Source organism: Eptatretus burgeri, chromosome 14, assembly GCF_056783735.1.
Source record: "Eptatretus burgeri isolate ZD-2024b chromosome 14, Ebu_testis_v1, whole genome shotgun sequence".
Taxonomy (NCBI): domain Eukaryota; kingdom Metazoa; phylum Chordata; class Myxini; order Myxiniformes; family Myxinidae; genus Eptatretus; species Eptatretus burgeri.
In genome coordinates, this window is record NC_140974.1 from 57,579,680 (window position 1) to 57,604,822 (window position 25,143).

General features: G+C 46.4%; 2 protein-coding genes and 1 pseudogene across 2 annotated transcripts in view; 2 read left to right on the top strand and 1 right to left on the bottom strand.

Moving 5' to 3' along the window:
* LOC147013309 (ribonuclease H1-like) overlaps positions 1 to 1,114 on the top strand; it is a 29,944-nt gene extending 28,830 nt beyond the window's left edge. Inside the window, exon 9 of the mRNA XM_085855029.1 lies at positions 128 to 1,114. Coding sequence (XP_085711155.1) covers positions 128 to 410 — 283 coding nt within the window. The 3' untranslated portion in view covers positions 411 to 1,114. The remainder of the gene's footprint in view (positions 1 to 127) is intronic.
* A 7,187-nt stretch (positions 1,115 to 8,301) lies between these two features.
* Positions 8,302 to 25,143, top strand: part of LOC147013310 (protein-L-isoaspartate O-methyltransferase domain-containing protein 1-like) — a 48,007-nt gene continuing 31,165 nt past the window's right edge. The window contains exon 1 of the mRNA XM_085855032.1: positions 8,302 to 8,439. The gene's annotated coding sequence lies outside the window, so the exon portion shown is untranslated. The remainder of the gene's footprint in view (positions 8,440 to 25,143) is intronic.
* LOC147013311 (signal recognition particle RNA) lies at positions 24,807 to 24,947 on the bottom strand (annotated as a pseudogene).

Here is a 25,143-nt window from a genome sequence, read left to right on the forward strand (position 1 = left end):
TGTTTAGGCAGGTTGTTCGGTAATTGGACGTTACATGTGTGTCGGGAGGTGTAGGGGCTGTTCATTGTTCATACAATGGAGGTGTACCGAGAGGTTCTTCTTCTTCTTTCCCTTCTCCGGACGACAGTCCCGCCCAGCGCTCTGAGAGGGGGTGGCCAAGAGAAGTGAGTGCCAGAAACGGAAGGTGGGACAGAGCGCCGAGGTGGTGCAATCGGCTGTACAAGGGACGGCTGTGTCTGTTTGCGATCGGCTTTCGTGAGGAGCGAGCCGAAAGAAAGGCAGGGAAGGGACTGCATGAGGTCTGTCTGCCATCTGCTGAGGGAGTAACTCGCGATGCGTGTGGTCGGCGATCTGTAAGAGAGGAACGGCCTGAACCTGAGGGTCGAGTCGGCGATCTGCCGAGGGAGTAACTGAGCCTGAGTGTCGAGTGAGGATTCTGCTGTATAGAAACGATTAGTGGGAGGCTGCAATCTGCTTCGAGAGGAACTGGCTGCTGTGTGAGTTGGCGATCGACTTTATGAGGTCATCAACAGGTTCAACCTGCGTCTAACCACGGAGCCTCTGTCCTTACTCACCTCACGGCTCAACGACGTCTTGTAGTCCCGTTGATACGCCTGCGGAGCCCAACACCCAGATTTGGCCTAACCTGGTGAACAGGCCAGGCCCGGACTTGTATACTGAACCTTGTGAAAAGCCAGCTGGAGCATACCATAGATCTTTCGTCTTGTGCCCTCGACCTTATGGGGGCTGAATGCACTGAGGCTGAGTGCATGGGCGGTGCGACAAAAGGAGGATGATGCCGCCATTTTGCCACGCTGCATGCTCGAGCTGGGTGCTTGAATCCGTTGTCATCGGCTTGTCACGAGCCACATTCGTGCCTTTGACACTTTTCCTCTCATCCATGAAGCATCACCAAGTACTCTGTGTCTTGTCTGCATGCTCTCCGTGTCTTGTCTGCATGTTGTCGAAGGTTTATCTCACTAGGGCTCCCTTCGAAACCCGTAATCCGTAGCTCCCTAGTTAAGAACGGGTTATAGATTAATTATAACATTGTCGTGAATGCTTTGCTTGTGTTCTGTTCCCCGATGTGTCCCCAATAAATTGGGCTGAATTATATGAGATTTGCTGCCTCAAATTTATTCGTGCCGTGCCGAGGAACGATCTGCTCGATTTGGATATAAAAACCAAAATGGTTACGGACTGGTAGACTCCGCTCGGTTTCTGAAAAATCCAGTCTGTTACCGGGGTCTATTTCCCCAACTGGTACGGCCCAGGTGTACGTTGGTATCGTGATCCGAGACACGTGACCCGAGGCTTGTGCCGAGCCAGCCGGCGTTATAACCCCGGAGACGGCGGTGCTGTTAAGTGACGCCGTATCTTCAACATTTGGCTGTCAAGAGTCGGGTGCAAATCTCGACACTGCTGAATCAATAACAATATATATATATATATATATATATATATATATATATATATATATATATATATATATATATATATATATATATATATATATGTCATATGGGATAAAGAAATACAAGTTTAACTTATAGTTTTCCTTTTCATCAGAGCTTGAACCTTTAACGCTTGTGTGGATAAGGGATCACAATTGAGCTTAAATGGCGATGAGAGTGGGTTGGATCTGTGGGATTCCCAAGATCACTTTACAAGGACACAAGGAAATCAGACACAGGTGGAGGCCATTCAGCCCATCATGCCTGCGGAACATCAACACTACACTAATTTATCAACACGAGATCCAAATAAGAAAATACAAAATTTATCATTTTTTTAATGGCGTTTTTGGGGGTTTTTGTATGTACGTATTTATTTATTTGTTGATTTATTTATTTATTATCTTGCCAAAACGAAGTTTTTGCAAGATATGTTAGTCAGCTTGTATGTTTTTTTTTGTTGTTTGTCTGTAATCACGTATAAAAAATTCTGCAGAGCACAGTTATCATTGGAAATTTTTGTAACTTCGCATATCAGAGGCCTATAGAGGTCCCTTTCAGCGCATAAAATTTTGAAGGTCAAGGTCACTTTGTCACAAATCAGGGGAGTCGACGAAACCCTTATTTTTTGAGTAATTTTGATCGGATCGTCTTTAAACTTCATGGGAATATAGTTCATGGTCTGACGCTCAGCTGATTAATTTTTGGTGGCGATTGGCCTTGACCTTCATCTGTTTTTTGTTTTTTTTGGTCTGTAATCACGTATAAATCACTCTGCAGAGCACAGTTATCATTGGAAATTTTTGTAACTTCGCATATCAGAGGCCTATAGAGGTCCCTTTCAGCGCATAAAATTTTGAAGGTCAAAGGTCAAGGTCACTTTGTCGCAAATCAGGGGAGTCGACGAAACCCTTATTTTTTGAGTAATTTTGATCGGATCGTCTTCAAACTTCATGGGAATATAGTTCATGGTGAGGCACTCAGCTTATTAATTTTTGGTGGCGATTGGCCTTGACCTTCATGGTTAGCGCCGAAGGTCAAACATATTTGACCCCAAGGTCAAATTTTCAAGTTTTAGGACCATATCGTGTAGTACCTCAAATTGAAAACCTTGATGAGTGCTTTCTAGATATGTCAAGCTTGAGACATTATGACGTCATTTGGTGACATTATGAGGCAAAAGCATATTTTTCATGGTTACTCTGTAGAACGATTCTCATCGGAATCTCTCGTTGGCAGATATTCCTCAAGGAGTTGCTCCTGGTGGATAGCAGCTCTGTTTACCTCAGTGTGACCTTAAAGAAGTCACATGTGGTCACCTTTTGGCAAGATACGGCTCACCCTGCGGGTGACATTGGTTTATTTATTTATTTATTTTTTTGTCGTTTCTTTCTTTATTTTTTTTTCCCCTCCTCAGGGAAGGGGACATGGGCTTGGTTAAAAAATACATCATCAACCACACAACCCCCCTTGACGAGACCCCTACCAACAGCACTCCGTACGCGTGCACACAATCACCCATCAATGTTGAAAATACCTTAAAGTCCTGTCAACATCCCGATACCCCTCTATCTCCATAACTTCCAGGTACCTATCCAATTCTAATTTAAACTTATCTACTGTTTCTGCTGCCACTACCTTTCCAGGGAGACCATTCCATGCATTAACGACTATCTGAGTGAAAGTCCCCTGCTTTATGACTGTCTTAACTCTCCTCTTCTATACTCTCAGGCTATAGCCCCTGGTTCTATCACTTTCTACTCTGTTGAATGATTCATCTGCACTTATTTTATCTATACCTTTCATTATCTTAAACATCTCCATCATATCTTCTCATAACCACCTCCTTTCTCATGAATAAAGCCCTGTCTCCTTCAGCCGCTCCTCATAGCTGAGTCGAGCTTGCTGAGTCTAGAGTCAAATGTGACCCTCACTAAATTCCTGTACAATGTTAACACCACCTCTTTTGATTTATAAATGATCCCCCTCCGAATACAACCTAAAAGCCGATTTGCTTTACTGATAGCTGCCTGGAATTGTGCCACCTGCTTACCTCCTATATCTATTACCACCGCTAGATCCTTCTCCTGTGTGACACGCTCCAAAATTACCCCTTGCATCCTGTTGGTTCATGAGTCAGTAAGTGACCACTATATTCGTTATGGGTGTGTGTCTGTCTGTCTGTCTGTCCCGAGCATAGCTCCGTGGGTTTTGATCCAATCTTGGTAAAATTATGGTGTGAGGTTGGTATCATGATCTAGTTGTGTTTTCCGGAGAATGGGCGTGCTGCGGCCATTATGGACGGAGCCACGCCCAAAAAACGTGTTTTTAGGGGGTAGCTGATTTCAAGTTACATCTTCTCTGAGGGGGTTTGTCGAATCTGGCAGGGTTTCGGTATTTGGTTAGCCCAATGGCACCTACATAGCCCCACGGAGCCCGATTTTTCATTTTCGTCCCAAGGTCAAGGTCACGAACTTAGAAAATGTCAAAAAAATCAATAAATTGGGCATCGAGCTCCTAGGGTTTTCAACTGTTTCGAATGAAAGTTGGTATGCAAGTAGTGCTCTTAGAGTACTACAACTTTCATCATTTACGTTTTTCCCGATTCCCGCCAGTTTGCCCGTGGCGTCCCCTCGAAGGTCAAAAAATAAAAAAGGCGAACCGTGTACATTGCTCGTCAACCATCGCCGTCTCCAGACTTGTAATCTCTATTTTCATTGTTCTTTCCAATCCCCAACACCTTACACTTGCTCAGGTTAAATTCCATCTGCCAATCTTTGGCCCAATCTATGCAAGGATCAATACTTTCCTGAATCTGATCACCACCCCCTCTGCTCCACTTTACCTCTTTGTGTCTTCTGAAAATTTGGAAAGCCTACTCTTCACCCTATTATCCAAATCATTGATGTAAATGATGAATAGTAATAGTCCGAGTACTGATCCCTGAGGTAACCCACTACCTACATCCTCCCAGCAAGACATCCTTCCACACACAGCCACTCTTTGCTTCTTACCACTAAGCCAGTTTGCAATCCAATTAGCTACCTGACCAGCCACTCTACAAGCCTTCACATTGGCTAACAACCTCCGATGTGGGACCTTATCAAATGCCTTCTTCAAGTCTAGATATACTATGTCCACTGCCTTTCCCTCGCCCACCCAATCAGACACTGCTTCATTTAACTATAAAAGATTTGTTCGACAGGAACTACCTTTAGTAAACCCATACTGACTACCTTTAATTAGTTTGTATTTACATAAATGGTTCCTCATCTGGTCCCAAATTAATGTCTCCAACAGCTTCCCCACAACTGAAGTCAAACAGGTCTATAATTTCCCAATTCTTCTCTGGATCCTTTCTTAAATAGTGGTGTTACATTTGCTACTCTCCAATCCTCCGGTACCTGTCATGATTCCAGGGAACTGTTGAAAGTATTTGTTAACATCTCGCTTACCTGCTCAGCCACCTCCATCAATACTCTCGGGTACATATTATCTGACCCCCGGAGCCTTATCTTCTCTTAGATTACCGAGCTGTTCCTGTACTTCCTCCACTCCAACCTGGATCTTTTGTAAAAGCCCTTCCTCACCTTCTTGATATTGTTACGAATTTGGAATTCGATTGCACACAACATACAGGTTCCTTTAGTCAGCTATGTCGATAAGTGCTTGTTCCTTAGATAGATCACCTTCCATTGTTTAAATGTTCAGGAATCGATTAGATGCGCTGCGGATCGATTTAATAGTTAGGGAACGAACAATGGAGACGTCCCTCCCCCCTCTTCTGCGAAGAGGAAGAAGAGCCCTTCCGTCCCGTGATTCATGACGTCAACAACTCCCTCCCACCCGTGGTTGAGCGGGGGATGGATCACGAGGGCATGAGTCACACCGGGCATGGGGGAGGGGGTGGAGAAGGATAAAGAGGAGATGCTTTCTTTGTTCGTGTTCGGAGTTGTGGGGGCTGTGTCGTTCAGCAGACCTTGGGGTCCTGTTTGGCTTGGGTTAGGGTTGAGGCCTTCGGAAGCTTTTTGCTTCTGCAGAGGAGTTGTTCAGCAGAGCTTCGGGTCCTGCTTGGCTAGGTAGGCTTTTTGGAGAGCTGCTTTGTTTTGGAAGAAAGTTGAGCCGGTTGCTCGGCTCGAGCTGCGAGTGGTGGCTTCTTCTTCTTATTGGTTCATGGAGCTCTTTGTTCTCCGTTTGGTTCCCGGCTTGGTGCGACTCATCGACCTCATCTTGGAGGTGGTTCCTCGGGGAAGCGATGCATCGACGGGAAGGATCGGTGCCTCGACGGGAAGGATCGGCGCCTCGTCTCACCAGCACGTGTTGAGAAGTGCGGGAGGATTCGCGGGAGCTCGGGAAGGATCGCGGCTCACGGCGATTGGGTACAGCTCGCTCTCGCCAGAGCCTGGGTCCGAACAACTTGAAGACCACACAAGGTGGAGAGGTTCAAGATAGGTTCTGGATTTCAGCTCACCTGTCGTCCGAGCTGGAGCCCATTATTAAAGGCCTCAGCCACCATTGTGTGTGTGTGTGTGTGTGTGTGTGTGTGTGTGTGTGTGTGTGTGTGTGTGTGTGTGTGTGTGTGTGTGTGTGTGTGTGTGTGTGTGTGTGTGTCCGTGGGCCCGTCTAATAAGTAGGAAATTGTTAAGTGCTTTGTGTGCTGTAAATCTTTGCATCGCATTTCGTAAAGTCGGTATAGTTCTGCTCTTACTTGCTTCCCTAGTTCCCCATTATTATTAATAAACACCCCAATTGTTAAATGTTTTCAGCTCGTCGCGTCGATTCTTTCATTGACTGAGCATTTCGTGTGTTTGGAGTTAGAAAGCTGTTGGTTTACCGTAAAAGGGGGACATTTGGACTGACGGTTCTCGGCGATTAAGCCGCTCGGAATCGCGCACGGGACAGGCTCGCCTCGGCGGTTTGTTCCGTACGAGTTCCGTCGAGGGTGGAATACCCCGGTAGTTGGATCACGTGGGTATTTAGGTACATTGAAGGTTGGCAATCGACCTTACCCCATGTGATCTGCCCATTGGCGTATTTCGGTTCTTGTACAAGGACCCATCGACTCGGACTATTCCGGGCGATCGGTCGGGTCGACTCGACTTGCGGCTCCGTCAGAGCGGTCGGTTGGCGGCTGACACCCGGCACCATAACAATATATACTCTCAGCTATTGGCAATTCTCCTGACTGTTCTTGTGTAAAAGTTGAAGCAAAATACCTGTTGAATAAGCCTGCCATCTCACTTTCATCACGAACCACTCTCCCGGTGCTATTCCTCAATGAGCCCACACTGGTCCTCACCTGTTGTTTTCCCCTGATATACTTAAAGAAAGCCTTGTTATTATTATGTTTAATATTCTTAGCCAAGTCCTTGTCATACTCTCTTTTGGCTTGCAGAGTTATTTTCTTAACTTGCCTCTGTTTACTTCGATAGTGATATAAATCTAACTCCAGTTTCCATAAGTAATCATTTAAATGAAGATAAATGTTTGGAAACTGAATACGGCTCTATCTACCATTAAAACGAGATGGTATTCACGGAATCCATACCCCACACAGTCTTGAGAAGGACTTGGTGCGAGCCAAGTCTTGTTTTTATTTCTTTGATCCAATATGGCTGCCAGACCACGTGGCCGATGATGTCATCTTTATCAAAGCATATTTCCCACGGGTAGTCGATCAATTCATTAAATTTTGCATTGGTTGAATTTAGCGACCTGACATGCAAATCCTGTTAAAATTTCTCGTCAGTCGGATCAAAATAGACAATTTTAGAAATGTGACCTACGTTGACATTTTGGCCTCTTGACCTCAAAAGAGGGAGTGCTACGTCACGTTTTTAGATCCTCGTGGAGGATCTTTAAGTCTTACTCACGTTGTTGTTCTTGTGGACTTTTTTGTTTCACAGCCTACAGTTTTCATCGAAACTTCCTGAAACTTGGCGTATATATGTAAAAATTCCCTGCGCAGACAGTAACGATCTCCGATTTTGAAAATTCCTCCAAGAAAAAAAAGTTATGACGTCAAAATATCTCCGCTAATGGAAATCGCCTAAAAAATTATCTCTGAAACTAGGCAAGCTTTTTGAATTCTGTTTGCGGGAATCGAACAGGGCATTACCAGAGATGAATTACCGCACGTATGATAAATCACAATGACGTCATAGCAATTTTTATGACATTTTTTGTTTCACAACCCAGAGTTTTCATCGGATCTTCGTGAAACTTGCCATGCATACGCAGAAAGCCTATGCGCAGACAGTAACCATCTCCGATTTTGGAAATTCTTCGTAGAAAAAATGGTTATGACGTCATAATATCGCCGCTAATGGAAATCGCCTCTACCATTATCTCCGAAACTAGGCAAGCTGTTTGAATTTTGTTTGCGGGAATCCAGCCGGGCATAAGCACAGATAATTATTTATCGCAAACCTGCTACATCACAATGACGTCATATTCGTTTTTATGACGTCATCGTTAAGAGGACGAGGATCTTCGCTCATTCGAGCTTGTTATATAACATGTAAAGTTTCAATTTCCTCCGCTGAACGGTTTTCGATGTACGCTCTTAATAAAAAAGTCACGTACGACGTACGTACACTACCGAGCGCAGGGTAATAAATTCCTCGTCTTCGTGACGTCATTGTGCATGGGGACGTTTTCGGTCATTGGAAAAGTTATCTATAAATATACGTAAGTCACGTGGTCTAGTTTGTGCAAACGCATCTTGTAAGAAAATGTAAGCATCAAGTAAAACGGGATGAAATCAACAACGTTTGTGAAATCCAGCAGCAGCGAACTCCACGGATTGTGGAAGTTCAGTTGGCAGGGACTCGATGGGCTTGATCGGTGGAGCCACGCTCTCGGGGGATCATCCAATTGGTCGTCGTTCCGCGCAGCCGGCCAATCGGATCTCCGAGGTGAAGGCCCGAAGGCGGTGCTGCATCATGCGTCACGTGGTGTGTGTTTACACCACCGCGAGGAGCAGGTCGGTACCGTGAACGGGGACGGGTTGTTTGTTGGGGTCTGTGGGACCGAACCGGTTATCTGTGCTGGGCTCGAGCGGTCGTGCGTGGTCGAGGGGAACGGGGCCCCGGCGGTCACGGCGCGACCCGAGCTTTTGTTGTTGGCCTCGTACATGGAGCTCGACATCGCGAGCGATCTGCGGAGGTTTTAACGCGCCGTGTCACTGCGTCACGTGATGCGTCTCGTACATCGTCCGGTCAAACTCTGTTTCACTCCGCACGGCCACGTTCGCCCGGTAACTTGGTCGGCCGTCCGTCGCACCCGATCACGAGCGCACCGCCATCCGACCGCAGGTCGGATTTATACGTCGTGTGAAACATGGACACGTCCGTGTACACAAGGCGACCGCGATTTGGAACCGTCCGTCCGTCCGCGCTCTCATCACGACGGTGCTTGCTTGGGAGGTTGTTGGCGCGTGCCGTTGTTGGTCTCTTTTTCCACGCTGCCTCGCCATTGGCTCGCTGGGCGGTGTGACGTATCTGTGACGTCAACAGTTGCCAACCGGCCGTCGTGTGATTTTGCTTCTCTCTCTCTCGATTCGCGGTGAACGGTTTTTATGGACGTCTCGTTTCACTCGACTTCCTCATTCTCAACACGCTCGAGATCAGTTTGTTGTTGTTGTTGTTCTTTCTTTCCCGCTTTCACAATTTGTTCTTGTTCATCGTTGGAACTTCGAAGGCTCATGAGGGACCAGTGTGTGTGTGTGTGTATGTGAGAGTGTGAGTGTGTGTGTATGTGAGAGTGTGAGTGTGTGTGTATGTGAGAGTGTGTGTGTGTGTATGTATGGGTATGTATGTGAGACTGTGTGTGTGACGTAACGATCGAGCACTCCAGGAAGCCCCATTGTACTTTGAGATTTATAAATCAAAAGGATATTTTAGTAAATGAAGGACGATCTGTTGAGGAAGGTTTTAATCTTGGTTCCTAGTATCGTGAGCCAGGTCTTCAGATGGGAATGTGAACAGGCCGATGTTATCTTGTTTTGCGAAATGCCTGACGATTTCGATTACATTACCCCTTCACCCTTGCATGACTGCACTCCTCCATCCCTCCCTCACTCCCTCACTCCCTCACTCCCTCACTCCCTCACTCCCTCCCTCCCTCACCATTTTCATACCTACCCACCTGAACTCTCTCCCTACTGTGTCCACTCGTCTTTAGCTCTCTCGACCCGGCATGACCAATGGGATCTCACCCTTAACATTCCACCCCCCCCCCCGCCCCTAATCCTACCCATCCTCACTCTCCCACCACCCTTTTACTAACCTTAAGCTGATTTAAACACAATTACCATCATCTTCTGTTATTATTTTTCCCACTGATGGAAGGTGTAATTTTTGTATACATTATCAATAATTGATACTTTTATAAAATGAATACCACTTGTATATTATCACGAATGTGTTATTTCATTTGATGAAGCCTGATTAAATGGGACATGCCCGGTTGTGTGGTCCGAATCCCGATGAACCGCGTCGAAGCGGTTGTGACGGCCAACTGATTTGATCATTCTGAGTTTGCTACGATACCGTACTCCGTTGGAAGCACCGAGCCAGTAGATGTGCCGTGCTGATCAGTGCCATCTTCAAAAATGTCAATGTCTTCATCGATGACCTTTCTGAATCTCTGGAAAATCCTCTTTATCTAGTTGCTGATGACTTCACCCTGTGCCGTGACATCCCTCATCCTTCAGGCAGGCAGGCCGCAGCCTCTTCCCTCTCTTCAGACAATGACAAAATCACGTGCTGGCCAAACATTTGGAATATGTCTTTCAATCCTGAGATATCTCACACTCAGGACCGCTTGGGAAACCTTCCCATCTATCTCATGAATAAGTTCAGTAATTCAAACTCTTGGGTCTCACTGTCAGCCATGATCTTTCTTCAGCAAACCACATTTCTAAGTTGGCCTCCAAAGCCAGCTGCCAACTGGGCATCAAATGTTGTATAAAGTTCGCTGAGAAGCGTGCTCCTCTTCCACCCTTTCTCATAACCGTAATACTTTGCGTCTCAGCCGAATAGGAATGGCTACTGTAGCGTATTGCCCATCACGCTGCAAATTCACCAGCACGAACTTGAGAATCACGCAGCCATTTCGTTGTGCCGAGGGGAGAGCAAAAACGAGACCCTTTTAGTCAATCGTATCCTTCCATACTGTGTCCTCTCCATTCTCGCACTCAGAACCTCACTTTCCTTCCACCGGCTCTCTGACATCATGCCCATGAATTATAAACTGGGGGGGGGGGGTTGGGGGGGGCATGGTTTTGCCAGCCATCACCCCTGGAAGCGGGGCTTTCTGCCTGCTTGGACGTGCAGCTCGGTTGTTGTTTTAAGAACATCATTCTAGTATTGCTGGCTTGTAAATGCAAAAACGTAGGAAAAGGTTACAGGGGCAATTACATACTGGGGGAGATGGCAATTCACCCTATCGAATTAACACAGTACCACCCCCCCCCCCTTGTGGTGACAAGTAACACTTAAGCTCACAGTTTCCCCACTTAATTTACGTTGAGATGTCTCCAACACGTCCACGGACCAAGCAACTCTATACAATCCCAACTTTGCGATGAAATTCCTCCATGTACCCCACAACTGTAACAAGATTTTAACAGCCCTCACAGCTCCCTGCCCTCCCTTCACTCCCAGCATGATTAATAGTAAATATCATCATATTTATAGTAGATTATAAACTTTCCCTCTGCTTTCACAAGCCCCAGATATGACCTGTCCATCAATTTTTAGAAGCATCCAAACCAGATACGGTGTCTCCCTCCAACTCTTTAATTTTCAGAGGCACATCCCAGCTTTCTCTCAGGTACTTTTCCAAGTATTTTCGGCTTCTTTTAGAAGCTTTGTGAGCCATTTTCGGTAGAAAGCCATTTTAGCTTAGTGACCCTAACAGCATGTAGGACAGCCGGCTATGGCCTTGATCTATCACAGCCGGCTATAGCCTATCCCTACCTGCCCCACTAATTCCTATAGCCTATATTGACCTATCCTATCCCTATAGGGATAGCTATCCCTATAGCTATCCCTATAGCCTATATTGACAGCCGGCTATAGCCTATCCCTGGCTGCCCCACTAATTCCTCGATCCGATACCTATCTCCCGCCCCTCTGAACTAAGCTATCCATCCCGGGCCCCTAATTCCATTAAACTAAACTCTCTTGGGAAGAGATAAAGGCATGTGTTGTGACCAAAAGTGGAGGTGGCATGACCTCACCTGGCTCTCTGGTGGAGTAGCTCCATGGGTGGGGGTCATGCCTACCCCTACACTAACAACTTGAGACTCAAAGTGTCCTTACAAAAGCCAATGACCCTACTCTGGTTCTTCTCCAGTGGCTGCAGACATCAAAAAAGGTGCGAAGGAGAAGTATCTCCATCTCTAATCTAACACAGTAAAAAATGCATTTTCTCTTTAACTTTTACCCCCTCTACTGTGGATCCATGCAACCAATTTACCCGTCATTCCGTGTGGTGGTGCTTTATGAGTTTGGGCCTGGCCCTATAATTTTCTCTCCTTGCTCCTGCACAATCTCGTGGCTGAACAGTGTGGCTCCAAATGCAGGCCTCTGCCTGCTCTCAAATGTGGCACCCCCAGACCGTTGAGGCCACCTTTTGAGCTGCGCACTCCGCTGAATTCTGAGGTGCCTACACTGGCTCCCCCAAGTGCCCTCTGTGGCACATAGTGCCTCGGGTCTTCTCCCTGGGTACCCGGGCCTACCTCAAATTTTGCTACCCCTCTGGGCTCCCTGGCCTGCCTGATCGATGCAGTTGCCTGGCCTGAACCCCGACAAACCATGTCAAAGCAGTCGCGACAGCCAATGAGTCGGATTGCAGGCCTGTTTGCCATAAATACAGTACTCCAATGGAATCACCGAGCCAGTTGATACGCCATGCTTGTTGGTCCCGTGTGCCCGTTACTCTAATGGTGACTGAGCAAAATTGCTGGACACAAGCACGGTTCTCGTCCTGGGCGCTAATCGCCAAACTCAACGTGTCCTTTAAGGGACGTGTATAATTAAACAAGCGATCAGTGACACTTAAATTCACCCAGAGACCAAGTTATTTTAAAAAGTGTATTGAAATGTGGCAGAGGATGCAATGCTTGATACATGAGAACATATCAGGCCCAATACATTTTTGAACAAGAATAAAAGCAATCGGAGATTGCAGACCCTCGCCAGAACTTGTTTTGTGTGGCGTTTGTGTACCGGTGTGTTATATAATTATTAATGAGACTTAATTAGAACTGGCACTTTATAACTGCTGGCAGTGATGACCAGATACCAAGTCGTCCCGCTTTGATCCAACCCCGATTTGATCGGACACCTGACCCTGACCCATGGCATTTTATTGTTATTATTATTATTATTATTCATTATTCAATTGAATTTCGAATGGGCTAAAAAATAAATTAAATTCAAATCAAATGGAAGACCAAATAGGTACAGTCCTACATTGGAGTCATCATAAGGAACCCAAACAAGCAAAAAGAAAAGATGAAATCATCAGGAGGAACCTGGATAGGATTCACATTTCAGATGCTACTCCTTGACCCACAAATCCATCCAGGCACAGCCAAGTGAGCCTTCTTCAAAAAAATAATAATAATAATAAAAATTATAAAAAAGAACCCTGAGCAAAAAAATCAAATTATTCTGGCTGCCAAAAAAAAAAAAAATCACCACCACCTCTTATCTTCCACCATCCAAAACCACCATCTTTTCTACCCCCGTTAATTCGCCCCAAACCCACCTCCTTCAAATTTCCTGCCTTCCGGAAAGATCCCTGTCGCGTAAGGTCCTGAAAGTCCCTGTGGTATCCATCTTGTATACCCTGTGTTCCCCGCCCCATCCCTCTCCCTTCCACAGATCTCCAAATGTCTCTGTTCCCCACTGTTTTGTCCTTCCCTCCCCTGCCCCAATGTTGTGCGTTGTGTTAGCTCTCATACAAGCCTCGACAATGTATACAAAATAAGAATAAATAAATGCGTCCGATGAAATTGAAATGTAAAGCATGTATTCCCCTTCACGACTCGATCACAATTGTGAAGTTTCACATCGATTGATTATGCGGTTCCAGATAGAAACATTTAATATTTTTATTAAATGCAATATGGCTGCCAAACCATGTAACCTATGACATCATGTGTGTGAACCTTTTTCTCATGGATAGGCTGTCATACGTGTAAAGCTTCGCCGCGATCTGTTCAGCCAATTAAGAGAAGATTTTTGAAGGTTTATTTTTTTTTAAACAATATGGCTGCCAAATAACGTGACCGATGACGTCATCAATTTTTTTTTCCTGTGGGACCATTTTATCCCGAGATGACCCTCAAAAATTTTCATCCTGATCAGATGTAGCGTTCTACATATACAATTATGACATCATAACGAAGGCACCTATGACATCAAAAATCACACTTATTCCCATTGAGCAGTACCTGCCGTTTGCCAATATTCAATTTTTTCCTTGATGCGGTTTCAAAGATACAGTGGTCCAAAGTTTTAAAGTTTTTCCAACATCACTGCCGCACCACGTGATCTATGACGTCATAATTATGATTAGAACATTCTACTTGAGTAGTCACACCTGTGGTGAAAATCCTGTCTCAATCCAACAAGCGGTTGCGGAGAAAAACATGAAAGTTCCGTGCAGACAAACAAACAAACGGACCCAAACACAATAACCTCTCCTTCGGTGAGTGTAAATTATCATAATATCCGTGTAGATCGTTTTTGGCCAAATCTCAAAATGGTGAAGAATCACTTATGATTACTTCTGTAATCACAAAAAGTAAAATTAAAAAATTCTCTCATTCGGATCTTCACCAAAATCGAATTGATTCGTCCTTGTCATACACACTTGTACACCAAGTTTTGTCTGCTTCCGCAGTCATATTTTTGAGATGTTGTGCTATATATTAATTTAGCCGCATATCTTAATGGTGAAGAATCACTAAAAAAATTATCAGATTCGGATCTTCACCAAAATTGACTAAACTGTTCCTCGCACACACCCAAAAGTGTCCACCGAGTTTCGTCTGAATCCTTCCACAACTTTTTGAGAAATCGTTTTTGGCCCTATCTCTCAATGGTGAAGAATCACAAAAATTCTAGTAACCACATCCAGTTCTTCACCAAAATCTAATCAGTTCATCCTTGTCACACCCCAACCTCTCCACCGAATTTCATCCAAATCCGTCCACAGCATTTTGAGATATCCTGCACACAAACGGACAGACAAGGGTGAAAACACAATTTTCTTCCACCTTTGGTGGTGGAGGTAATTAACCCTCTTCCCACATGCATGCTTTCGTGTCAACGAATGAATGAAAACCTTAAATATCTCAGCTTTAAGGCCTCACCCATTCCTCAGTCGACAGATGATAGATGGAATCAAAAAAGATTGAATACTGGAGGCTGCGTCCATAAGACGCAGTGAGTTCTAAGTGGAGACACCACTTGTTTTGGAACAGTCTCAAGCCGCAGACGGGAGCTTGCTCGAGGAGGCGAGTGGGCACGGTTTGCTTGGGTGTGGTTGGAAGTGGCGGACACAACTGATTGTCCTGTAGAGGAACCCCGATACCTCTCATGCACAAGCCCCAATGCTTCTGGCTCAGCTCCCTTGGCATCTCAGGTCAGGCCAATACACCTTTTTATATCCTCTGCCTCCACTGGGTTCCATGACACACTTAGCCCTTTCCCGCGAGGCAGTTATTGGTCCCGCGCACAGTCCATGGGTGGGGTGAACCCCTTACCTTGTACTCAGATGGTGCCGACAATGCCAAGGTCGGTGGGAGTCGGATTATGATGGTGGGGGTGGCTTTTTCTGCCTAAACTTGTGCCTGATGGCCGAGTAGAAGGACATAAAGACAGATTACAAGGGTAAGAACGTTAAAAGGGTATGAAGAGAAAGAGGTTTTAGACACACATGTGGGGAAGGTTTATGGCATCTTTCTACACATAAAACGATGCATATTTTACATCGCAATTAATTACCTTAAAGGTCCCATGACACCCAAAAGTACTGAAATTGCATATATAATTATATGCCCTATAGGAGTTTTTCATCGTGATTTCAGATCTGACAATTTTTTTTCATAATACTCGTTCTGTAAAATTAAAAAACAAACCTCTTCGGGAACGCCCCTAAAAATTCTGCCGAAATCTACTGAAATTCCTATGTAACTACAGTACGAAATCTACTGTAACCCACATGACGTCAACTGCAGGACGACAAAGGCGGCACGTAAATTACTCGGGTTGGTGGTCTACGTGATTCTATTGGCTTCCTGTGTGTTTCCACATTTGATTGGTCGACTCAATCGCTTCGTTCATTTCTGCTTTAAAAAAATCAAACATTTGGTTTTGAATAATGGATGACATGGACTTTGATTTGTCTGGTAGCGACAGTGAGTGTGAGAGAAATGAAGGATTTTGGTCTGAATCACATGGAGAATTGTCGGATAACGTAGTCGCGGGAGGTGAAGTTCAGGCAGCTGGAAATGGAATACGGCCTTACCAGTTCGAGCCCGAAGCAGGACAAGCAGAGGAAAATGGTGATGAAATTCCTGGCGTTCATGATGATCGGGAGGACATCGAAGGAAGACTTGGCAATAACAACTGGTTAGACTAAATCCTATCCGTAATTTAATAATGTAAATTCGACTTGCATACTGCTCGATATCAGAAATATTTTAGTGAGGTGACGTGACCAGCGCAGTGCAGCGGGCATGTTGCACTGCGGCGAATGAATCACAAGCAAGGCCAGCCCATGTCATTGGCCGTGTCTCTCCGCGCATAAAACGAAGCAATCTCGCTGTCCGGATGTGATGAAAACTTGTGTGCAGAACACACCTTGTGACACAATTGTCTAGAGTAGTCCGATAACTCTGAAGTTGTGTTGCATTTTTATTTATTTTATTCCTACTGTCATCATGTAGCGCCAGTAGAAAACAATGAAGAAAAGAGAATAATAAAAGAAAGCTACAGCACGTCAGATTTATCGGACTAGTCGGACGGATGACGGATTTATCGGACGAGTCGGACAGACGACGGATTTATCGGACGAGTCTAGACTCTAGAGTTGACAAGTGGGTAATTCCAGTGGAACGGACGTAACATTGAGACAAAAAATGCATCAATAATGTTGAAATTTTGAAAAGGTTGGCCATATTACAGAGAGTTTCTTTATTACATATCGTAATTAGTCTCTATGGCTTTCTGATATTGGTACAAACCCCACTGTGTAGTCTACTACTAAAGCAAAAATCAACATTTCAGAGGCGTAACAGACGTAACATCGAAATGGACACAACTAAAACTGGCCATAGCACAATTCTTAAATCCTGCGAAATAACGAATTTGTAGTATACCTTTCATTCACGGTAAGCAAACTAAGCATTAGTAGCATACTTTCTATATTCCAACGATACGATCTGTCTGTTGTTTGTTAAAATATTTTGAAAAGTTCACTGTAACGGACGTAACTCAGCAATGTAACGGACGTAACCCATGCGATCACATATTGGATAGTCAATGCTAGGGTGCATTTTATGATATCTATACAATCTCTTACATACATCAGCGAACATTTGGTTGTCTAACAGCTTGTATAAGCCTCATTGCTTGCATATTCCTCGTTGATGTTGATCTATAGGCACAGAGACAAATGGACCAAATATGTTGATGAGTAGTTACAGCCTGATCCTATATCAGTAATATTCATCAGCGAATACTACTTCGGATTAAAACATTCATCAAATTGCCATATTTTCGACAAAATGATAACAGACAGAATGACTTACCGTTGGATGACGTTGAGGCAGTTCTTTCAAGATGGCTGCCAAATCACGTGACATCATCCACGGAGTAAATATCGCATAAATTATGAAAATTCAGACCTAACGAAACACCGTCCAACAGAAATCCTTTTGAAAAATACATTTTCAAATTTTATGCTTCATGTCCATTATTACGTGGAATTACCCAAATAAGTTGTATTAGCATGCACACAATGTATAAGTCAATGCGTAAGAGTCCCGAGGCTATGAGGCCATGCAATAGGACAGATAAATTTGTCTTTCATAGTTGTGCCAACATATGTTTCCCTGTTCATTTATTACAGCATTTTGGCTAATTTTTAATGAATAGCAAGCCAATGGAAGCAGTACCTTCACTTTATAATAAACCCATGTATGTCAAGTGCAGCCATACCTGCCTTGCATGTACAGTATGTGGAATCGTACCTTTCCCAGCAGGCTGGTTTCAACAAACAATTCAATAAGCTGCAAAATGTGGGTGCAGGTTTTTCCCATTGTTTGATTTTAAAATGATCTCCTTGCACCTTGAAATGATGCAATATTAATCTTTGGGATTTTACTTGCATGTCCCTGTAAGTTTCTTTTTTTAATGGAAAGGTGCAACAGTCACATTTAATATTTTGTGGACATGGTATAGCCCTTTATTGTGCATACATGTATTGGATTTGTACACGACTACGACAAGGTAGTAAAGGGATAAATAATTGCCTCGTGATTGTTGTGCATACACGGCTCAGAAGCAGAATTTCTTTTCCACGAAACAATCACAGGAATTAAGACGATCAGTGAGATAGCAAACAAATGTGCACAATGCATTTGTACGTACTTTATACGGCGCGCGACGTCTAATCAATCCATTCTGTGTGAGTCGCGTTCTGGAGATGATGTGAAGGCTACGGTTCGCTGAAGTCAACTTTTTTAAGGGGCGGGGCATAGCAAGTTGTGAAAAGCACCAGAAATGTTTGAAATATTGGTCTAATTATCCCATTTTTAATTTAAAAAAAGAAACGTGAGTGATTTCTTCACTAGGAAGGTCAAGTTAATATATAAATAACAAGAAAGTTTTGAGTGTCATGGGACCTTTAAGCTTAGTATTTCAATGCATGTAATTTGAAAAATAACTATCGCTCTTTGATGCAAAGTTACCCGCTGGAAGGCATTCCCATAATATCTACATATATATATATATATATATATATATATATATATATATATATATATATATATATATATATATATATATATATATATATATATATATACACTACCGGTCAAAAGTTTTAGAACACCCCCATTTTTCTAGTTTTTACTGAAATTTTTAGCAGTTCAAGTCCAGAGAATAACCTGAAATGGTACAAAGCTGAGCAGTAAACTGCCAGAGGTTTAAAAAAAAAGTTTAGGTTGCCAAAAACTGAATAATAATGTAAATTTCAGGGAACAAGTAATGGGTTAGCAACTGCAGCTGTTCTACAACAATGGAAGTAAATTCAGCCTTGAAAGTTGATGCAAACAATTCCTACAGGTGTCCCAACTTTTGTTGATTAGTTACAAACCGTTTGTCTGTATAAAAGCAGTGTTGGAACAGACTGTGTTGCTTCACCCTCTGAAGCATTATTTGGACAATATTGCACTGCAGGAAGTAGTAAATTGCTATCATAATGGCGAGGAAAAGACAATTAACAAAGGAAGACCGACAGATCATTATAACCCTTAAAAGTGTAGGTCGTTCCTTTAGAGAAATTGCACAGGAGCCAAGGTGTCAGTGAGTACAGTTTCCTACACCATCACAAGGCACTTGGAAACTGGAGGAAACTCTGACAGGAAGAGGTCTGGCAGACCCAAAGCCACAACACAATCAGAAGACAAGTTTCTGAGAGTCAACAGCTTGCGTGATAGGCAGCTCACAGGACAGCAGCTTCAAGCACAGCTTAACACTGGTCGAAATAAGGAAGTCTCGGTTTCAACGGTGAATAGAAGACTTTGAGCTGCAGGTTTGACAGGTCGAGTAACAGTAAGAAAGCCATTGCTAAGATGGCAAAATAAGAAAAAGAGGCTTGCCTGGGCCATGAAGCACCGCCAGTGGACTACTGAAAACTGGAAGAAGGTCTTATGGACCGATGAATCAAAATTTAAAATCTTCGGTTCATCATGCAGGGTTTTTGTACGCCGTCGAGTCGGCGAAAGGATGGTTCCTCAGTGTGTAACACCAACTGTCAAACATGGAGGAGGAAGCGTGATGATCTGGGGCTCTTTCGCTGGGTCCAGAGTCCGCAACTTGCACAGAGTGACTGGCGCCCTGAAAATAAAGGGCTACCACAGCATTTTGCAGCACCATGCAATACCCTCTGGTCTGCGCCTAGTTGGTCGGGGGTTCATCCAACAGCAAGATAACGACCCAAAACATACCTCCAGGCTATCTCAGAACTACCTTGGAAGAAAAGAACAAGACTGTAGGCTTCAAATCATGGAATGGCCAGCACAGTCTCCAGACTTAAACCCCATCGAGCTGGTTTGGGATTAACTGGACAGAAGGGTGAAAGCAAAGCAACCCACAAGTGCAACACATTTGTGGGAATTTCTGCAACAGTGTTGGGAAGAACTTTCCGAGCAATATTTGATTTCCATTGCAGAAAGAATGGCACGAGTATGTTCGGCTGTTATATCTGCAAAAGGTGACTACTTTGACAAGTCAAAATTTTAGATTTAATTTTGTTCAACAAAACCATTCCATGATTTCTTGTTTATTTGTTCTCTGCTTTAATTTCAGAGTAAATTTAAATATTAAAATGCTCAAATTTCAGTAAAAACTGGAAAAATGGGGGTGTTGTAAAACTCTCGACCGGTCGTGTGTGTGTATGTGTGTGTATGTATATATATATATATATATATATATATATATATATATATATATATATATATATATATATATATATATGTGTGTGTTATGGCTGTGGAAATTCGCAATACACCATAAAGGGTTCTCAGGTTAGATATATCGATAAGTTCATGTGTAGTTAGCCCACACCCGTTGTTTAGGGGGAGTATGTGTGATTCATCCGGGCTGCGACGCTTTGAGTTAGCAATTTTTCTTTCTCTATCCTTATTTTGGATCCAACAACCTCAAACCAACCAACGACAATGTCAAAAAAGAAACCTGCGCTAGTGTGCGGGTTTGCGCACCCCTCTGCGGTGCCAAGGCTGGCACGGGAAGGGGGGCAGGACAGCTCCCTCCTCATTGGTGGAGGCCCAGCGTGAGGTGGTTGGAGTGGGGGCACGCCCCCCTTCGAGAGCGGGAGCCGCGAACGGGGCGGAGCCCCGCCTTATAAAAGGCAAACGGATGCAAGGCTCAGCCTCTCTCTGATTGTGGCTCATGTTGGCTGTAGCTCCCTCCGAAAAAGGCACCAGCTCTCTCTCCAAAAAGGCTCGGTCTCTCTCCTTGGGTCTCGCTCTCCAAAGCGCTCCCTTCCTTCTTTCTTGTTCCCGCGCTCGTGGCCCGGCGCGGCCTGTTGGTGGAGACGCGGGCGGGAGGCGCTCCGCTCGGTTATCCCTGGAGCATGGAACGAGCCGCTTTCGCAGTTCATGTCCGGAGTCGACCTGTGGCGTGGTACAACCCCTCGGTAGGTTACCCGTGTGAGTAGTTAGGTATATCGACTTTTGGCGATTCACCCTATTTCACCTGGGTAGAATACGGACTGGGTTGTGATGAGGTTAAACCCCCACCCGTGACTAGCTCCTTGGCGATAGTTCCAAGAGGGTCACGACTGAATTGTCCTTTCCGGTGGGCGACGCGTCGCGATTCGAGTTATGTGGCCGATCGCACGCCGGCGGGCGAAATTCGTAACATTGGTGTACAGGAGTGTGGGATTCAAATCCACCTCGGTCTCCAACTAAATTTACGGGGATCGGACCAGGGGTGTGCGAAGCAACCCCCCCCCCCCCGTTCCCCCCCAAATTACGAGCAGGCAAAATTTTAATCTCTTACGAGAAATAAGATGGAGTCTCAAGGCGAACGGGAGCCGGGGGGTAGATATGTGTGGTAATGTCGAATCCATGGTCCAGGATGAGAGCCCCGAGCAGGAAATGCTTATTGTGCAGGAGCAATTTCTCCCCCAACCGGACCCAGAGTTCGAAATGGGCGCGGCAGCGGCCGTGGTGTATGACACCTCCCCTCCCCCTCTCCGCCAAAACCCCCCGATCCTTGCCGAATAGGCTCAGCCGAGTCCACTCGACATGATTTTGCAGGCAATAAGCGGAATGAAAAACGAAATGGAAGGCTTGAATAAAAAGATGGATGGAAATACACAAACACTGCGGGGTGAGATGCAGCGCATGGGGCTGGATCTCCAGAAAGGCCAAGGGGCACTAAAGGAAGAAATGACAAACGAAATAAAAACGGCTGTGCAAGAGATAGACAAATTAGGACAAGGAATGAAAAAAGTAAAAGAAGGACAAGACCAAATAAAGGGGGAAATGAAGAGGAACATGACGACGATAGAACAATTAAAGAAAGACCAGGGGAAAATAAGAGAGGGATTGGGAGTCATGAAGGAGGAGTGTGAGAAAAGACATCAAGACATGACGGAGAGAGTGGAAAACCTGCGGCAGGAGGTAAAAGCGGAGACACAGAAGGGAATAGAGGCCGTGGGAAACGAATGTAGAAAGAGACATGAGGAAATAATAATGGAAATGGAGCGGAGAGCTGAAGGAAAGACAGTGGAACTAGGGAAACAAATAGAAACACACGAGGGCATGACGAAAGAGCAGTTTAGGACGACGGGGGAGGAAATATCCAAGACAAATAAGGAGGTGGCACAGGTAAAAGAGGAGCTCGGAAAACTATCGTGAGAGACGATAGGGGAAGAATTAAACGAAGTAATGGAGGGAAAATAGAGGATATGGAGAGGAGGCTGGCGAGGTTTGTGGAGACCCAGTGTGAGAAGCAGGGTGTCCTCCTTCAGGAACAGGGGGGGAGGATATGCCCCCTCGAGGCGGATCATGCCCAGGTGGGGCCGGTGTCACAGGGCGGAGTAGGAGGGTTGCCCGATGCGGGGGTGTGCATGCCAAGCTTGGGGAGGGTAGAGGCCGCGGGGTCTTTTGGCCTAATGCGGGCACCCAGTTTGACTGTTCCGGTGGGTGTGCAGAGTGCGAGTCCAATGGCTTGGGAGAGTAAGCGAGACGACGCGGGGCATGGACAGACACGGACAGGGGTGGTGGAGTCCCCGGGCAAATGGCTCGGTCCCTGCGGGAGTGAGGCGCCGTTGGGATCTGGGAGGTACACCCCTCCAGGAGTCCCTCTGGAACTGGAGTGGGGGGGGGGTACCTCAAAAGGACCAAGGATGCCGCTACCCCCGTACGATGGCAAGACGGACTTGAGGGTGTACATGGCCCAGTTCCAGTGTGTGGCCAGAGGCAATGGCTGGAACGAGGTGCAGGGCGTGGCACAGCTCACGGCGGCCACGTGTGGCGCGCCCTTGGAAGTCCTGACCACGGTACCCAGCAAGGGGGTGACCCTGGAGGATCTCCATTCGGCCCTAAAACCCGATTTGGCATGGACCAGCAGAGCGAGCTTGTTAAAGCTCAGCTCAACGGGCGCAAACGACGCTCCCAGGAACCACTGGGAGAATTGGCACACGACATTCGCCGCTTGGTGGGGATCGCGCACGCCAACATGCCGTCGGAGTACCGGAGGAAATTGCCCTGGACCATTTTCTCCGAGCGATAGGGGGCACCGATGCCGGGGCATTGCTGACCGTATGGCGCCCGGACAACCTCCAGAAGGCGGCTGATACTGCCGCCTGCTGGGAGGCAGCCAGAACGCCGTTGGAAGGGGCTGGGCGGCATGCGGTGGCAGTCCGGCAGGTGGGCCCCGTGAACCACGATGCGAGGGAAGCCAGGGTGGCTACCATGGGCGACCGGGCCAGCATCGAGAAGATGGTCCAGAACGCGGTTGATAACGGGTTGGCAAGATCTGGACCGAGGCTGTCGGGCCCAGGAAGGGCGGGGGATGGGCCATCAGGGGGTACCCCAATTCGGAACGGAGGGGGCTATAATTCGGCGTACCGGAGGCAAACACCTTACCAGAGGAGGTGTTATAATTGTGGCGCGAGGGACCACCTGCAACGGGAGTGTAACGCCCCGCACAGGGAAATGCCCCCGCGAAGGGAAAAGCCACGGCCCCCCAGACCACCAACTCCGCCCCGGGCCAATAGGGATAGCCAGGCCCAGCCATCACCCCCACCAGTCCCCGGGAAACTAAGAAGTGCCGAACATGTAGGGCCGTGTTCGGCAGACTCAGACGGAGAAGAGCCCTCAGAACTGCGACAGGTCATCAATTGTGGCCAAATTGGAAATGGTAGCTTAACAGTTCGGTGCAAAATTGTCGGCGTAGGGGTAGACGCCGTTGTGGACACAGGAGCAAGCGCCACGATCATCAGCCCTGTGGTTCTTGATTCAAGTGTAGACGGTTGGGATGAGATCCACCGTCTGCAAAACCATAGTTTGCAGCTAGCTACCGGGGCAACGGCCCCCATCATAGGACGTGGTTTCGTGTCCTTTAAATTGGGCACTGTGAAAACGAGGATAGAGGTTTGAGTGGCGAAGGTGTGCGACCCATGTCTAATAGGGTTGGATGTGATAACAGCCGGTGGTTGTAAGATCGACTTGGGCCGGGGGGTCATGCAGTTGGGTGGTGAGGAATTACCGTTAGGGGGCGTGAGCCCGGATGAGAGAGTGGAGCTGGAGGCTCCCGACTCCGTGGTCATTCCCCCGGGTGCCGAGGTGGTGGCTCCGACTAGGTGGCGAGCACACCCAACGTGGCAGGGCTCCTGCGGCCTGGCGGAACTACCGGCAGGGCAATCAACCCCAGGTTTAGTCGTGGGCCGCACCCTGGTAAATACCGACGGGCCTGTTGTGCCCGTTCGGGTAATAAACGTTAGCACGGAACCACGCACTATCAGGCGGGGCACAAAGGTAGCAGATTGCACCCCAGTGATAGAGGTCACAGAGCTGAGGGACGATAACGTCGAGCCAGACCGGCCCAAGAGGGAGTCTCCAGACTTTATTAGGAATTGGCCCGGTCCCATTTGCGAGATGGTAAATCGGAGTAGTGTAGATTTGGAGGATGCCCAGCGGGAGGCCTTAGACAAACTGGTCGACCGACACATGGGAATCTTCTCCTTGTCACCCGAGGATATTGGACGTACGGGCCTGATGCAACATCATATCCACACCGATGGGGCCCGGCCTGTCCGTCAGCCTGCTCGCAGGCTCCCATGGAGCAAGCGAGAGGAGGCTGATGAACAGGTTGAAAAGATGCTCAATGCAGGTGTCATTGAGCCCTCGGGAAGTCCTTGGATGTCACCGGTGGTTGTTCGTCTTTCGGCTACTCCTGTTAGGGGTCGCCACAGCGGATTATCCGTTATGATCCGCATACTGATTTGGCATAGGTTTTACGCCGGATGCCCTTCCTGACGCAACCCTGGTCGCCTCTTACGACACAGGGATAAGGATTGGGTTTCGCCATGATTCCGGGCTGCCCTACACCCTCTCTTAGCGCGGCCCAGTGCAGAGCTCCCGTCTTCAAGCAATCCTCCAACCCAAGCCTCCGAGTAGCCGGATTACAGGCGCACGCCACTACGCCCGGTTGGATGTCACCGGTTGTGCTGGTCAAAAAGAAGGATGGGACCACGCGTTTCTGCGTGGACTATCGCCAGCTGAACAATGTGACACTCAAAGACTCCTATCCCCTGCCTAGAATTGACGATACCCTCAACGCCGTTTCAGGCTCTAAATGGTTTTCAAGTTTGGACCTCAAGAGTGGGTATTGGCAGGTGGAGATGG